This window comes from Otolemur garnettii, unplaced genomic scaffold (assembly GCF_000181295.1).
Source record: "Otolemur garnettii isolate 467f Iridium unplaced genomic scaffold, OtoGar3 scaffold00116, whole genome shotgun sequence".
Classification (NCBI taxonomy): domain Eukaryota; kingdom Metazoa; phylum Chordata; class Mammalia; order Primates; family Galagidae; genus Otolemur; species Otolemur garnettii.
The window spans coordinates 4,146,405-4,163,978 of record NW_003852511.1 but is presented as its reverse complement, the minus strand read 5'-3'; the positions used below and the strand labels follow the sequence as shown (position 1 = coordinate 4,163,978).

At 37.0% G+C, this 17,574-nt stretch overlaps 1 protein-coding gene across 3 annotated transcripts in view; it reads left to right on the top strand.

The window, feature by feature from the left end:
* ARID4B (AT-rich interaction domain 4B) overlaps positions 1-17,574 on the top strand; it is a 161,001-nt gene that overhangs the window by 111,817 nt on the left and 31,610 nt on the right. For 2 of the 3 annotated variants that reach the window (XM_003797437.3, XM_023517689.1), the window contains exon 17: positions 3,363-3,614. The exons of the other annotated variant lie outside the window; for it this stretch is intronic. In XM_003797437.3, coding sequence (XP_003797485.1) covers positions 3,363-3,614 — 252 coding nt within the window. The remainder of the gene's footprint in view (positions 1-3,362; positions 3,615-17,574) is intronic. 3 annotated transcript variants of the gene reach the window in all.

Sequence of the window (17,574 nt, the reverse complement as noted above, 5' to 3'; positions counted from 1 at the left end):
GAAAATATGATTTTTGAATCTGATGTTTCTGGAACATCCGCTGTTTGCAAAGCACTGTGATAAATCTGTTTTCTTTGTTACTCCTCTTAAATTTTCAAGTTGGTCCTTTTGCTTATTTATAGAGTAAATTGTATTTTGTAGGTTTTTATTAATCTCTTTAGCTCTTCAATTAAATGGATTTTTCTGCATGATAGGTACTTACTAATATATGCATACTGCAAGCTAAAATTTTCTTGATGTGACTGCCCTAATATGGTAGATATGTATGGTTTAAAAGCATCGTGTGTTGGGACTTTGTATACAGTAGTCCCCCTTTTCCACAGTTTTGCATTCCGTGGTTTCAGTTACCCGCGGTCAGTCGCGGTCCAAAAATTAGGTGAGTAAAATACGACAATACCTGTGAGAGAGACTACATTCATATAACTTTTATTATTCATATTCTATTTTATTATTATTATAGTTACTCTTACTGTCCCTGATTTATAAATGAAGTTTATCTTAGGTATGTATATGTAAGAGAAAATACAAGGTTTGGTACTATCTATGATTTTATGCAGTTACTGGGGGGTCTTGGAATGTATTCCCTGCAGATAAGGGGGGCTACTGTAATTGGCTGAGTTTTATTGAATAAGTGCAATAGAAAGTATAAAGAATTAATATACAGGTATTTTTCTAGCATATAAACTTTCTCTAAATAATTGACTGCGACCAAGAATTCTCGGTGTCCTTCCTCCATAGTCCAGGGATGGTAGATTGAAGAAGTTCATATGTGTAAATTGCCTGGGTCAGTTGCTGGTCCATAGCAGGTACTTAATATAGCTTTAAAAAAAAAAATTATTTCCTTGTAAGGAGTATAACATCAGGTGGGGAAAATTTGCTATTTCTTTGTGAATTCAGATAAAAAATCCTTGCTTCTATAATTGGTTTCCCAAAACATTGTTCTCTAAAAGATAACTACCTGTTGTATGTGTGATATATATGCACCAACTGATTTATGTACGTGTTGCTTGTATTTTATACTTTTCAGGGGTTCTCTTTCTTGGAATTCTGTGTTCCCTCTGGTTTAGTACATTACCTTCTGAATTCTTAGAGTAGAATAGTTTTTTCTGGCTGATTGCTAGAAATTATGTTATTTGCTTCTTTATACTTCAGTTTATTATTTCAGTGAATTTCATTTGGTTTATATCTGAGGTGGATATTCAGTGCAAATTTTTTTATTTTAAATTTTTGATTGCTTTGTTTTATTAGGTTTTTATTTTAGAGTAAATAAAGGATAAATGTGCTTCTTTTGGGACTGTACCAGTTGTACTCACTGGGTTATATTAATGTAAGCTAAAGTTGAGAGTTTATTTTTCATTTTTTAAAATTTAGACTTTATTCCTTTATATGGTGATTCTGAAGTGCACTAAAATCACTTCTTTTATTACAGCTACCAGAATATACTTCTTTTCCCCCTATATGCAAAGATACAATTTTATGACTTAAGCAAGTAGTTATCTTTTCCCAAAATTTTTTAGGTATTTTAATTTATTGTATAAAACAGCATTTACTTAAAATTGTTTATAATTATTTGTCATCCATAATACCGTTTGTATTATTTTCTTAGATATTTTAGCCTTACTAAGATTATTTCTTCATTAAAATGTATTTCCAAAAGCAGAGTTAATATTTTTAAAATCTCAGATTGCATTCAGTTTCCTTTAGGTTTTAGTTTTTAAACACCTGTTCATTTGACTGGAAGTTTGTCTTTCAGAATAATTCTTGAGATTCTTTGTAGACTTTGTAATATATTTCAGACAAACTTGATACTTTCATGAACTCAGGTTTAATTCCGCAAGTCTGTTAGTCTTATCCCCAACCCACCTGCCCTGTATACAGAAGGAAAATGGAGAATAAAAATACATTATTTTTGTTGTCTATAAAATTACATAATTAGGAATGATAAAGTATATTTTCTCTAAGAAGGTTGCATTTGAGAATGTAAAACTGAAATCTTCACTGGAAGAAGACTTTTTATATAATTATTATAGCCGTTAACTTTTAAAAATTACTGAGTTGTCTTGTGGTTGTGGTTTACAGTGTTTGTTTGTTAGCTGTGAATTGATGTCTTTTTGAGAGACGACTGTTGTATAAAGGACAGACATAACAGCAAAGCAGATAAAACTGACTTAGGATAGTCTTAGATTTATATTGAATTTTTTTTTTAAATACAGTGCTTGGAGATATTTATAATTGAAGATTTTCTCCACCCTGTTTAATACAGACATCATGGTCAATATAAAAATAATATGAATGCTCAGTTTTAGAAAGTAAATGGTATTAATTAAGATCAAAATAGTTGTAATGCTCTTTCTAAAATAGTTTGGCTTTTAGTTTCATGTGTTTGTAAATGACCTCCCACATTCTTTGGAACTTTGGAACAAAGTTGAGAGGATTGTCAAAGAAAACTTTCAGCAATGTGTGGAAGAGAGCTGAAATTGTGGCGGACTTTGAAAAGCATGAAGAACAAACGATGTAATGTTGATGTGACAATAGTAGAATGTTTCTGTAAAAGTTAAAATAGTATTTTAATTAGTAACATTAGAAAACTTGGTTGGAGCATGTTTTAAAGTTACTACCACTAGCCTTCTGCTAGTAAAAAATTTGTTTTGAACATCCCAAGGCTGGAAATATTTGAATGAAAAGTAACTTTTAGTCAGAAACTGGAAATGAAGTATAATGAATTTTTTTTTCTTTTGTCAACTGAGATGTGAAACACTTTTATAATAAAATTGTTACAGTTGGGCTCAGCACTGTAGCATAGCCCGTGGTTATGGTGCCAGCCATATACACCAAGGCTGATGGGTTCAAACCTGGCCCAGGCCAGATAAACAGCAACAACTGCAACAAAAAATAAGCTGGGTGTTGTGGTGGGCACCTGTAGTCCCAGCTACTCAGGAGGCTGAGGCAAGTGAATTGCTTAAGCCCAAGAGTTGGAGGTTGCTGTGAGCTGTGATGCCATGGCACTCTACCAAGGGTGACATAGTAAGGCTCTGTCTCAAAAAAAAAAAAATTGTTACAGTTGACCTTACTAGTTTCTTGCTATTTAGTACAACTTCTGTTGTTTTGATTGTTGGAAATTTTCTTTTAATGAACTTATTTTTAATCTTCATTTTCTTCTAAATGTATTTTTCCATACATTTAAACATCTTAAACAGTTTTAGTTTTTAAATATTAAATTGAAACTCAGAGAATTTCATACACATGGAATCTGCTGTTCCTGGAACAATCACAGCCACGATTTTTATCAATTTGTGTGGTTTGGAACTGAAAAGCTTATGAAGTATCTTTTATTAACTCTGCAATTTTTTAAACCTTTCAAGAGATGAAACGAATAAAGAGGAAGATGAGGATGATGAAGAAGGGGAAGAGGAGGAGGAGGAGGAAGATGAGGATGAAGACGAAGACGACCACAATGAGGAAGAGGAGTTTGAATGCTACCCTCCAGGCATGAAAGTCCAAGTGCGGTATGGACGAGGGAAAAATCAAAAAATGTATGAAGCTAGTATTAAAGATTCTGATGTCGAAGGTGGAGAGGTCCTTTACTTGGTGCATTACTGCGGATGGAATGTGAGGTAACTTGAGTTTTAGCTAGTGATTATTACCTAAAAACACTGTTAAAATACTTTTCTATTTAAAAAGTTAAGTTTTTAAATCATGGACTCAATAGTGTTCTAATTGTTAGTATTCTATTTAATATGGTCATAGTACCATATTAAAAATAATGTAGTTTTTAGGACGTAAATCCCTTACTTAATGACTTCCTCCTTAATGTTTTCAGTGCTTAGAAGATACTCTTAGTGTCTTGAAATCTACACAGTTGATTTTTACATATCACATGTAGGTTAGAGGAAATAATGTTGAAAAAGTAAAAGGGATTGGAGTTTCCTGATGTCTGTAAGCCAATTCTGGCTGCCTGTTCTGCATTTTAAACCATAGTAACCTCTTTGTGTTCTTCTTAAGTCATCATGTTTTTCCTTCAGGAGGCAGGGATTTAAAAGTTGAACTTTCCTGGGCAGCGCCTGTGGCTCAAAGGAGTAAGGCGCTGGCCCCATATGCCGGAGGTGGCGAGTTCAAACCCAGTCCCGGCCAAAAACTGCAAAAAAAAAGTTGGACTTTCCTAAGAAATATTCTGTTTCAAGGGGGCCTTATCTCCTCACCGACAGCTGTTGCCATTCCAGCCTAGTTCAGAAGTCTCAGAAATTTATTGATACCTTCCAAACAATATGGTTGAAAATATAAACAAATCTGCTTGATTAAAATAGAATGTACTTTGTGAGGACTGCAGACCTAAGGAAGTGAAAACAATACCGACCTCAGTGTTAGGTTGTATTCAATGACTTAGGCTTTTTTTTTTACATATGTTTTCTTTGATTTATCAAAAGAAGTTTGTATTTTGATTTTATTCAAAATTGGCAAGCCAGTTTTGGGATCTGGACATTTAGTTATCTTTTAAGAATAACTTAGTTCCATTTTGGAATGTTTGATATTGTATATAGCCTATGATAGAGGTAAAGCCCTTGAAAAATTAGCCATAAAATTTTAAAGGTGTCTTTTCACAGTGAAACAACAACTAAGTTTCTTAGTGTCTTTAAGAAAGAATACAGTTCTCATCATGTACAGTTAAATTGTATTCTGTTGTTTGGGACACTACTAAGAAGACATCTCATATTCACTGTGTCTAAAAAGTAAAGTTTTACTCTGTGTTGTAGTAATAGTAAGCCCACGCAGTTACCATGCTTATTTTGAGAAAAGTACAATGCTGATTCATTCCAGTGCTTGGAAGGAAATAGCAATTTAAATAATGAGGAAATGTTCAGAAGTTTTGTTTGGAACGCATTCTTTGTTACTTCTAATCAACAAAATTAACAAAGTCCTGGAGTTTAAAGTCCTGTTATCAGTGCTCCAGTGTAGCAGTTGTTCTGAAACAAGTTCTTCCAGATATCAGGGTAGCACTGTGTGCAGTTTATCCTTTCTGCTGTTGCTTCTTCTTACTGCCAGTAGAGTATAAGATGTTCCTCACCTGAAGGCCTAGAGGATACTTAAGATCTTAGATAAAGCTGCTATAAAAATATTTGTTCTGGCCATGCTTGTGGCTCAAAGGAGTAGGACGCCGGCCCCATATACTGGAGGTGGCGGATTCAAGCCCATCCCGGGCCAAAGAAACAAAAAGAAAATTAAAAAAAAAAAAAGAGAGAGAATATTTGTCCTGTTCTTGATTTTTAGTCATTGTAATCTTACTAAATAATCTTATTAAATATAAGTCTAGAGGGAATTCCACTTCTGCTTAGGATATGTAAATGTAAAATATGTTGATTTAAAATTAGGAAGAAAAAAATTGAGTCAGCAAAAATGAATAATTACTGAGAAATGCCCACAAAAGAAGAATCACATCTTTTACCTCTCTTTCCAGTCCTTCTTTCCTAGTTATTTTGCAAGTTTACATACAGACATGATTTTCCCTCTTGTCCTTTATAAAATATTTGAAATTCTGTGATAAATGGATAGAATTTAGGTGTTCTCCAATTTTTACTATAATTAGGGCCTGATTATTTTCTGTTAATTAGCTCATTATATTAGGTATAAGAATTGAGACATTCATGAAATATTTCACAATTAAAATACAGCTTTCTTGCCTGTAATCCCAGCACTTTGGGAGGCTGAGGTGAGCGGATCATCTGAGCACACAAGTTGGAGACCAGCCTGAGATAGAGCAAGACTCCATCTCTAAAAATAACCAAGCTGGCTCGGCACCCATAGCTTGGTGGTTAGGGTGCCGGCCACATACATTGGGGCTGGTAGGTTTGAACCCAGCCTAAGCCTGCTAAACAACAATGACAACTACAACAAAAAAATAGCCGGGCGTTGTGGCAGGTGCCTGTAGTCCCAGCCTCCTGGAAGGAGAGAGAATTGCTTGCTTGGAAGCAAGAGAGTTTGCTTAAGCCCAAGAGTTTGAGATTGCTGTGAGCTGTGTCACCATGGCACTCTACCGAGGGCAACATAATAAGACTCTGTCTAAAAAAAAAAACTAAATAAATAAAAACAAAGTGAAACTCTGTCTAAAACAAACAAACAACAACAACAACATAAAACAGCTTTCTGTTTTGTTAAGAAAAGATTTGGCAGGGTTATGCTCTGTTGCCCTGGCTAGAGGGCAGTGGTGTCCACTGTGGCCTCAAATGCCTGGGCTCAAGCAATGCTTCTGCCTCAGCCTTCCAAGTAATCCAAGGCATGCACCTTGCCCAGCTAATTTTTGAAATTAGTTGTAGAGACAGGATCTTGCTAGGTGTTCAGGCTGGTTTTGAACTTCTGGCCTCAATCCCCTGCCTATGCTGGTATTACAGGTGTTAACCATCATGCTTGCCCATGTTGAGAGAAGATTGACTAGGGCAGCGCCTCTGGCTCAAAGGAGTAGGGTGCCAGCCTCATATACTGGAGGTGGTGGGTTCAAACCCGGCCTCGGTCAAAAACTGCAAAAAATAAATAAATAAAATAAAGGGAATGCTCTCAATCTTTCCCCATACTTAGAAAAAAGAAAGAAAAGAAGAGATTGACTAAATGAAACAAATTCTAGGAGCATTTGTGTTTTAGAGAATAGTAAAAATGTGTGGTGATATTGATGGGGGGGGGAGATAAGGGGAGAGTTGAGCTTAAATGAGGAATTTAAGTCTTTAATAATATAGAAAGGAAAATGATACCTAGGTTAATAAAACATAGTTGTAGACCAGGTATGGTGGCTCATGCCTGTAATCCTAGCACTGCGGGAGGCTGAGGCTGATAGATTGCTTAAGCTCAGGCATTCAAGACCAGCCTGAGCAAAAGGGAGACCCTGGTCTCTCAGAATAGCCAGGCAGTGTAATCGATGCCTATACTCCCAGCTACTTGGGAGGCTGAGGGCAAAGAGGAGCACTAAGCCAGAGAGTTTGAGGTTGCTGTGACTTGTGATGCCAGGGCACTCTAATAACTCAATGCCTGTGCACCATGAACTTTCAAAAGAATTAAACTTCCTGTCTTTATGAAGACCTTAGGGTGGATCTCTTCACATTTTAGAGAAAACAACTGTTCTTCGGTAGATGAAGCTATTTATTTTTTTATAGTTGACAGTATTCCTATTTCTCTATGCAGTAGGATCCAAAGAATGTGTCTTAATGATAAATAATGATTTTTTTCTGTTCCTTCATGGCTGAAGCTAATTGAATAAGGGCTGCAACAAATCCTTATCAGTTGTATTGCTATTTTCTTATTATTTGGGGAAATCTTCAGCTTGATCTCTAAATTTACACTTAACAGATGTGAAATAAGAAATTAAGATTTATGCATGGAGGTTCACGAAAATAGTTTTATCTTCAGTGGCAGTCGTTCATGACAAGAATAATTTAGGAAATTTTTTATGTGGCTATTTATAGTTTTTAACTTTGCTATGGAAATTTCTCCTTGCTCTCCTTCACTTTCAGCAAGCAAGAGATCATCTTTTTTTTTTTTTTTTTTTTTTGAGACCGCGTGTCACTCTGTTGCCTAGGCTAGAGTGCTGTGGCGTCAGCCTAGCTCACAGCAACCTGAAATTCCTGAATTTAAGTAACTCTCCTGCCTCAGCCTCTTGAGTGTCTGGGACCTAAAGTCTCTAGCCACAATTCCTGGTTAATGTTTTTCTATTTTTAGAAGAGATAGGGCCTTTCTCTCTTGCTTAGGCTAGAATCTAGCTTATTTTTTTTAATACTATTTTTCTCATTAATTTCTGTATTTTTTCTAAAATGCTGTCTAAGTCTTTAAGACAATTTTTATCTGTGTCCCTATTTCACAGTTGGTAAATCTTGATTGCACTAAAGCAGGTGTCCTCAAACTACGGCCCACAGGCCACATGAGGCCCACCGGGTGTTTTTGCCACCTCTGTCTGTCCTGCTTAGCAGCCAACTTGTCCTGGGGCCCACAGTCCAGCCCTCCAACAGTCCGAGGAACAATGAACTAGCCCCCTGTTTAACAAGTTTGAGGACCTCTGCACTAAAGGCTAGCATTTTGGCCATTTCTTTACTACTACAATGAATAAAAAGACTTTTTTTCTTTTTTTAATTGAGACAGAGTCTCATTTTGTCACCCTCGGTAGAGTACTGTGATGTCATAGCTCACAGCAACCTCAAACTCTTGGGTTCAAGCAATTCTCTTGCCTCAACCTCCCAAGTAGCTGGGACTACAGGTGCCCACCACAATGTCCAGCTATTTGCTTTTTTTGTTTGTTTAGCAGGCCCAAGCCGAGATCAGACCTACCAGCCCCAGAACTTCTGGTTGGTACCCTAGCCACTGAGCTATGGGCACCCTTCAAAGACGTATTTTTTTATGCTTATAGCAAATTTACTGGAAATAGCCAGAACTTTGACCTTTAACCACAGGTGGTATAATACTATTACAGAATTTTTCTGAACCAGTGACCATATGTAAAACTATTTTCCAACATTTGTAGAATGTACTAGATCACCAAGGACTAAACTGCTCAGAATATTCTATATTCATTGGATTTTTGTTTATTTGTTTGTTTTGAGACAGAGTCTCACTGAGTCGTACTTGGGGTTGAATACCAGGGCGGTATAGCTCCCTGCAACCTCAAACTCTTGGGCTTCAGCAATTCTCTTGTCTCATCCTCCAGAGTAGCTGGGACTATAGGTGCCCACCATAGTGCCCAGCTACTTGTAGAGATGGGGTCTTGTTCTTGCTCAGGCTGGTCTTGAACTCCTGAGCTCAGGCAATCCACCCGCATTGTTTTTATAAATTACTTTTTAAACTGTTATAAAAAATAGCAATCAATTAGAAAATTGAGAACATACATAAAGGTGGCGCCTATAGCTCAGTGGGTCGGATGCCAGCCACATATACCTAGTCTGGTAGGTTCAAGCCTAGCCTGGGCCTACTAAATGACAATGACAACTGCAACTACAAAATAGCAGAGTGTTGTGACGGGTGCCTGTAGTCCAGGCTACTTGGGAGGCTGAGGCAAGAGAATCGCTGGAGCCCAAGAATTCTGAGCTTGCTGTGAGCTTTGATGCCACAGCACTGTACCAGGGGCAACAAAGTGAAACTCTGTCTCAAAAAAAAAAAAAAAAGAGAAATTACAGAAAACTGAAAATAAGGTAAATTATGCTTAAATATGTTATTTAAAATAGAAATAAGTTACATTTAAAAATATCTTACTTTCTCTAAGTGAATTATATCTTTCTTGGAGGGAAGACTCAGGGAAAGAAAATACTTTGTAGAAGGCTTTCACAGATAAATGTGTTCAATCCCATTTTTGCTAGCATCCAGTTTCTTTTTATCAAATTTTATTCCCTTATTTGGCGGGTATAAGATGAATGTCTACAATGTTCTAAATACTATGCTTGGCATTAAAAATATAAAGAAATGATCCCTACTAAAGAATTTGTGGTATAGTCAAAGAAATTCCCCCAGCAGAATTTATAGTTCATTGAACCCTGAATCCACTGTAATGCCCTCAGTCCTCTCCTTAATATTGCTGGCATTCCTTGGTCAGTTGTTACAACCCCTTCTTTTTGATTTCTAGTTCTTCTTTCAATTTCTTTCTTTTTTTTTTTTTAAGTTGACAACTCAATGATGTCTGTTTTATTTGCAGAGTTGTGCAGCCATTACCCCAATGTAATTTCCAGACATTTTCATCACCCCAGAAAGAAAACCCATAAGCGTCACTTCCATTCTGCCTTCTCCCAAAGCTACCGACAACCACTGACTTACTTTCTGTGTCTGGATTTGCCTGTTTGGGATATTTAATATAAATGGAGTCGTGCACTCGTGCGGCCTTTTGTGTCTGGCTTCATTCATTAGTGTGTTTTCAGGGTTCATCCACGTTGCAGTATACACAGACATGTGTTCCTTCTCATAGTTGAATAATATTCCACTGTCTTACAGCATATTTACTTCTTTACTCTCAAATAGATGTGAAAACATTCCTGAGGGTAGAGAAAAGTTAGAAAGTTTCCTCATCTTCCCTGGTCCCATGGAAAGCTCCACTCTCCCCTGCCTCTGCACTTCTTTCAGTTTCTTATTGCTCTCTAGTACTTGTCTGACAAAACCACAAGAACGCTTATTAAATCTAACACTCCTTTTTTCCCCTGCACCTGTGTAGCTAATTCTGGTTGGAGTAAAGTACTCCGTCACGATGACTCTTATTTAAAATTCATGACTTGTGAACCTCAAATAGGTCCTTAATTCTTCATATTCTTCTTTCATTTAGTCTCCTTTCTTTTTTTTTTTTTCCTGAGACAGAGCCTCAAGCTGTCCCCCTGAGCAGAGCGCTGTGGCATCACAGCTCACAGCAACCTCCAACTCCTGGGCCCAAGCGAGTCTCCTGCCTCCGCCTCCCAAGTAGCTGGGACTACAGGCGCCGGCCACAATGGCCGGCCATTCTCTTGGTTGCAGCCATCATTGTTGTTCGGCAGGCCCGGGCTGGACTTGAACCCGCCACTTTAGTTGTATGCGGCTGGTGCCCTAGCCACCTGAGCCACAGGCGCCGAGCCAGTCTCCTACTTTCTTAGAAGACAATTTCATACTGCTTATCTCCTCACATCTCTAACATCTGTACATCCTTACTTTGAGCTAGTAACCTTGCTTTTTACCTCATTAAGAAATTGAATCAAGCCTCAGCACTCATAGCTCAGCGGTTAGGGCACCGGCCACATGCACCTCAGCTGGTGGGTTCGAACCCGGCCTGGGCCAGCTAAAACAACAGCAACAAAAAATAGCCGGGCGTTGTGGTGGGCACCTGTCATCCCAACTGCTTGGGAGGCTGAGGCAAGAGAATAGCTTAAGCCCAAGAGTTTGAGGTTGCTGTGAGCTGTGACACCACAGCACACCTGTTGAGGGTGACATAGTAAGACTCTGTCTAAAAAAAAAAGAAAGAAAGAAAAGAAATTGAATCAGGAAGAAAATTTCTACAGACTTCCATTACATTGACTTTTCTGCTTGGAACTGCTGGCACATTGTCGCCATCCTCATCTTTGGCCATAGATGAGTAATCATGTTACTTTCTAAAGCTTGTTTTCTAATGCCATCCCTTCTTGCCTGATCAGAGATATGGCCAAATCGTTCCTATATACATATAGAACTGTGATTATTTCTCCCATCTTAAAGAAAGCCTTTTCTTGAGCCTACCTTCTTCTATTGGGCCATTTCCATCCAGCAAAACTATTTGAAAGTTATCTACATGCCGATCAGGCTTTGGCCCCCACCTCGCCTCTAGAACTATCAGTCTGGATAACGAGTGACACCATGTGGCTGAATTCCATCGTCCTGCCCTTATCGGTGGTGTTATACCCAGTTCATCCTGTGTTGCATGACACACTTCCGTTGGGTTCTCCATGCTTCAGCTGCGGCTGTTAACTTGTTTTCCTTTTTCTTCTCTTTCTTTCTTTTTTTTTAGAGACAGAGTCTTACTTTGTTGCCCTCAGTAGGGTGCAGTGGCATCACAGCAACCTCCAGCTCTTGGGGTTAGGTGATTCTCTTGCCTCAGCCGCTAGAGTAGCTGGGACTACAGGCGCCCACCACAACACCTGGCTATTTTTTTTGTTGCAGTTTGGCCAGGGGGCTGGGCTTGAACCAGCCACCCTTGGTGTATGGGGCTGGCGCCCTACTCACTGAGCCACAGGCGTTGCCCCAGTTTCCTTATTTTCCTTCTTCAAAATTAAGAAATCATTTCTCAGTTATGTTTTGTTTCTTCTTGTCTCTGTGTTTTCTCTCTTTTAATTGTTTTTTATTTTTCCCTTCTTATATCCATTTAGCTTTTTTAACTTTCTATTTCCATTTTTTTCTAATCCTAATTTGTGTCATGTTTCTGATACTGAATTTTTCTAGATTATTTTTTCACAACCAAAGGAATTTTTTTTTTTTTTTTGAGACGGAGTCTGCCTTTGATGCCCTTGATACAGTGCCTTTTTGAGACGGAGTCTGCCTTTGATGCCCTACATCATAGCTCATAGCAACCTCAACTCTTGGGGTCAAGTGATCCTCTTGCCTCAGCCTCCCAAGTAGCTGAGACTACAGACACCAGCCACAGTGCCCAGCTAGTCTTTTAGAGTTAGGGTCTTACTCATACTCAGACTGGTATTGAGCTCCTGAGCTCAAGCAATCCACATACCTCAGCCTCCCAGAGTGCTAGGATTATGGATGGGGAGCATGGCTCCCCGTCTAGAACCAAAGGAATTTGATCTCTTGGACTTTAACTTCCACTTAGCATCTGCTTCTACTTCTACTCTCTCTCCTCCTTTTCTTCACTATTCAGTCTTTTTATAGCATGATCACATTACTTTATATTACGGAAGTTCATTTCATTTTAAAACATAAAAATAATTTCTGTTTCCTACCCATTTCCCTAATATCCCTTATCACATCTAGAACACTATGTACCTGATGTATGGGAATTACTAAATGGATATTAAACTAAATTGGACCTCCTGACAACAAAATGGAAGTAGAGCAGAAGTTAAAATCCAAATTAAAAGTGCCATCTATAAAATACCGAGTCTAAAGGGGGATGGTGATAGATGTGGGTTAGTCCTCTCATTGGAGCTTCTGCTCAACTCATTTATATTTATACAACTTTGGGTTTCGTTTCCTGAGGAACTCCCACATTGTTTCACAGGGGCTACATCATTTTATATTCTGACCAGCAGTGTATCAGAGTTTCAGTTCTGTACATCCTCACCAGTACTTGTTTGTTCCAAAATTTATTAGTGGCCTTCTAGGGGCAGTGAAGTGTATCTCATTTTGGTTTTGGTTTGCATTTCCTGAATGAGTCGAGTCAGCATTTTTTTGTGCTTATCAGCACATCTCTTCAAGTCTGTGCTCATTTTTGAACTGGTTGCTTGTTTTGTTAAGTTGTAAGGATTCTTTGTATATTCTGCATGTTAATCCATTATCAGATATATATTGGGCAAATAGTTTCTCTCATTCTGTGGGTGGTCTTCACTCTCTTGATAGTATCCTTTTGATGCACAAAAGTTTCAAATTTTGGTAAAATTCAATTTATTTCTTTGTTACCTTTGCATTTGGTGTTATACCCAAGAAAACATTGCCAAGTTTAGTCTTCTATGTTTTCGTCTATAATAACTTCATAGTTACAACTATAACATTTAGGTCTTTGATCCAATTTGAGTTCAGATATGTAACATAGATGATGGTTCTTTTTTGTGACCTTTTTCATTTCATATAAAGAGCCCATCTCTTAGCAACCGAAATGAAATTGGGGCTGAGAGATTACAATGAATTTGATTGGAAATGTTTATATCCTATAACTTTCTTCTCTTTCTCTTATTTTTTAATGTCACTTTTCATCTTTTTTCTCTGTTCCTTCTTTCTCTAGAATGTGCTATGTCCTTCAGTTTTTTTCTTTTTTCCCCCCATTGTACCCTGATCCTTGCTATACTTTGTGTATGCCATTGGGTTTAGAAATACTGATAAAAGAGTACTAAGTTCGGTTCATATGTTTTGAAATAACTATTCTGTTAATGATAGAAAGAACACAAGGTACCCTGGGAAATAGTCTATAAAATGAAGATCGTTTGACAGTGTATTCCAAGTAAATATCTATAAATTTTTCTTAGATGAGAGTAACTTTTGAGTTTATTGTAATTTGGGGGTACAGTGAAAATAAACATTTCATTCATGAAAAAAGATGAACCATCCAATTATTCATTTCACTCCAATAGGCTGTTTGTTTCTTTGTGTATTCAACCTAGACTATACTAAATTTAGACCTATACTGTTCAGCGGTTTTTGTAAAAATGGCAGGTACATTTAATGTAAAACATAAACCAAGAGATGTTCCATTCAGCAGTTTTATAGATTGGTAGATACATCAGTATTTTTGTCTAATTATGTACAGATACTAATTCCCTAAACTCATCACTTACTAACAAAGTAAACTTTTTAGGGTATTTTAAAAACTTAGTATCTGTGTCACAGTACACATTTAGTGCCACAGTTTTTAGTCATTTGCAGCGGTCTTTGTAAGCTATGGTAAGGCGCTCTATGATGTGTTCTTAGTGCTACATATAGCACTCCTTTGACTAAAGACTTACATTTTTGTTTCATTTCATAGAGTTATATTGCTTAGGAAAACCTACTGATATTGTGACTACGCCATTCTGTTGAGTTTTTTCTGTCAAATCTTAAATATGGCAATGCTATAGCCCTCATGTTTCTATCATTCTGCCGTCATATTCTTAGTTATGATGAATACCATTCCTGTCTCTTTCATGTGGATTTAACCGTACTGTATGAAATGGAAATATGAAATGTTGATAGCACGCTTAGGATTTTAATTTTTGAGTAACACAATGCTTTTATTTTTATTTTGTTTTATTTTAGGTTCCATGACTAAAAGCATTCAATTGTGATAAGTGGTTCTTTTAAATCTTGCTTTAGATGTTTTAGTAGGATAAAATATATGTAAATTGAGGTTACTCTAAAATTTATAAAATAATTATAAATATTGATAAAATTGCTTATAAAGTTTATAATAACTAATGCTGCTTTTCATCATGACTTGGTATTTTCTTGTTATTTTATATGTCTTTTTTCTTATTTTCTTATTCTATTAAAAAGGGAAAAATTCCTTTCCTTGTTAAAATAGTCTAAATTTACACTTTAGATGTGAAGTTCTTAAACCAAATTAGTTATATGACATATAGTAACTTTTTTATGTATTGAGTGGCAAGATCTGAAATATGTATTGTTGAACAACTATTAAATGAGTCTGTCGATTACTGAAAGCAAACTACAAATGATTTTAATATTTTATTTAAATTAATGGCTGGTCCTTAGATTTTACTTTTAATAATCTGTATACATATTTCAAATAGTACGTGTTTAACTATCATGTCAGTTTGGTCTTATGAAATTATTTTTAAAATATCTTTATTCTGCATGTTATTTATTTGTTTTTAATTGTCTAAGATGATGCCTTTACATGCTGATAATATTTCTTTGAAGGCCGGGTTTGAGAAGAACCAAAAATCTTAATTGATAAGGGCTTAGCAACCATTTTGGTAGTGTATTTGGTTAACTAACATTCTTTTCTTGTCTCATGATTGCTAAATGAATTCTTAGATAATTTGCCAATACATCCAAACAAAGAAGTCATAAATCTTTCTTTTTAGAACTCCTATTTTTCTCTGGTGAGAGCAAGTATGATATGGTCTCTGAATGGTTTCTTCTAGCTTTATATGAATATTTTAACTTATATTTTATATAATTTAAATATCTGTGGCTTCTTTCAGAAAGTTTCAGAAGGTTTGTATTATTATATCTATAATTACTGTTTCACTGTTGTTGTCTCTGTTAAATTGTAAGCTCTTTGTAGGCAAGAGTTATCTATGTTTATTACGTTCATTGCTGAATACCCAGAGCCTAGTGCACAGTCTGTTATATACGGAGTACCTAAGAGGTGTTTGTCGAATTAATAAGTCAACATGCATACTTACAGTCTTGGAGTCTCCTATAATTTTTCATATTAGGGATCATCTGGTCCAGTTGCTTCATTTTACATAATTAGGGAACATCTGAGACTTTCAGAAATTAAGCGAATTGATCTTGCATATGTTCTTTCCTGTTTGTTCTGTTAGTTGAAACATTAGATGATCTTAATAGAGACATTCTCAGATAAGTTGTGTATATGCCTTGAAAATACTTTCTTTAGTACTTTAGTTAAATAATAGATAGGATACTTGTCTAGTTCCATCTCTATTGCTTTAATTTTTATGAATGTATTATTAACTGAATTGAAAAAAGTATGGGCTAATCACTAACAGTCTTAGTTTGTTCCCTTAGTATTTGTTTTTAATACAGGGTTTGTTCCCTTAGTATTTGTTTTTAATACAGGGTGAATGTAAATTTCATGTGCAATTTAAAATAGTTTAACAGACTCAGAGCCTGTAGCTCAGTCGCTAGGGCACCAGCCATATCGACTGAAGCTGGCAAGTTTGAATCCAGCCCAGGCCTGCCAAACAGCAGTGATAACTGCAACCAAAACCTAGCTGGGCATTGCAGGAGGGGCGCCTATAGTCCTAGCTGCTTGGGAGGCTGAGGCAAGAGAATCACTTAAGCCCAAGAGTTTGACATACTAAATTGCACATAAGCGTTATGTCCGCCCTATATTTGTTTCAGTAATTTGTAAAATCAATATTATCCTTATGTTTTTTTGGAGAGAAAGTCTCACTCTGTTGCCTGGGCTACGGTGCAGTGGCATCATCATAGCTCACAGTAACTTCAAACTCAGCAATCCTTCTGATTCAGCCTTCTGAGTAGCTGGAACTATAAGTGTTCATCACCATGACCAACTAATTTTTTCTATTTTTAGTATAAACCATGTCTCACACTTGCTCAGGGTGGTCTTGAACTCTTGGCCTCAAGCAATCCTCCTGTCTACGCCTCCCAGAGTGCTAGGATTACTGGAGTGGCAGTATTTTCTTTATTTTATTTTATTTCTTTTTTTTTTTTTTGAAGATGGAGTCTTACTTTTTCACCCTAGAAAGAGTGCCATGGTGTCATAGCTCATGCAACCTCAAACTCGTGGGCTGAAGCAATTTCTTGCCTCAGCATCCCAAGTAGCAAAGACTACAGGTGCCTACCACAATGCCAGGCTATTTTTAGAGATGAGGTGAGGTATCGCTCTGGGTGAGGCTGGTCTCAACCCCGGTGAGCCTAGGCAGTCCATCGGCCATGGCCTCCCAGAGTGCTAGGATTACAGGCATGAGCCACTGTGCCAGGCCTGACGGTATTGTTTTTAAATGGAAGAATTTAATAATCCTCTTTGCTTATGCCCTGGCAAAGTAAATTTTCTCTTGTCATGGAGAGGCTAGTTACTCTTCTGAACATAATTTCTAAAGGCAAAGTCCAATTAAAGGCAGGATAGTTTTTATCAACAATCCAAATTTATTTGTTATTTCACAGACATTCCCATAAACCTCTGTTGCTTAACTCTAAAGTTGCAAAGAAATTTATGTATAGGCCAACTGCTTACATTAAATTTCTCTCCTAGTTCTTCTACTGTATTATCACTAAATATAAAACCTGACAGTAATGGGCATATTGTACTTGGAGAGAAATCTAGCTATTTAGCAGTAATGTGGTTTCTCTGAAGACTCATTGCCCATAATTGCTGTTATGATATTAGTGTTCTTCCTACACAGCAGAGAGACCCCCCTGCCCTCTTACATCCTAATTCCCCATGCGATATTTAAAGCAGAGTCAAGAACATTAAAGAGCCCCTGTAGGGGGGGACCAGTAGAGTTGAGAGGAGGACCAGAGTGTCTATGTCTTTGTGGTTGGCTAAGGAAAGACTTAGAAGCATTTTAAAACCAAAAAGTTTATATTTGGTTTAGTTATTCAGATTTTTGTATCCCTGAACTTCCTACTTTGAAGAGTGAATAGATACTTGACTTGGTAAAACTCTTTAAGGAGAAATTGATAGGCTCGGCGCCTATAGCTCAACCGGCTAAGGCACCAGCCACGTACACCTAAGGTGGCGGGTTCGAATCC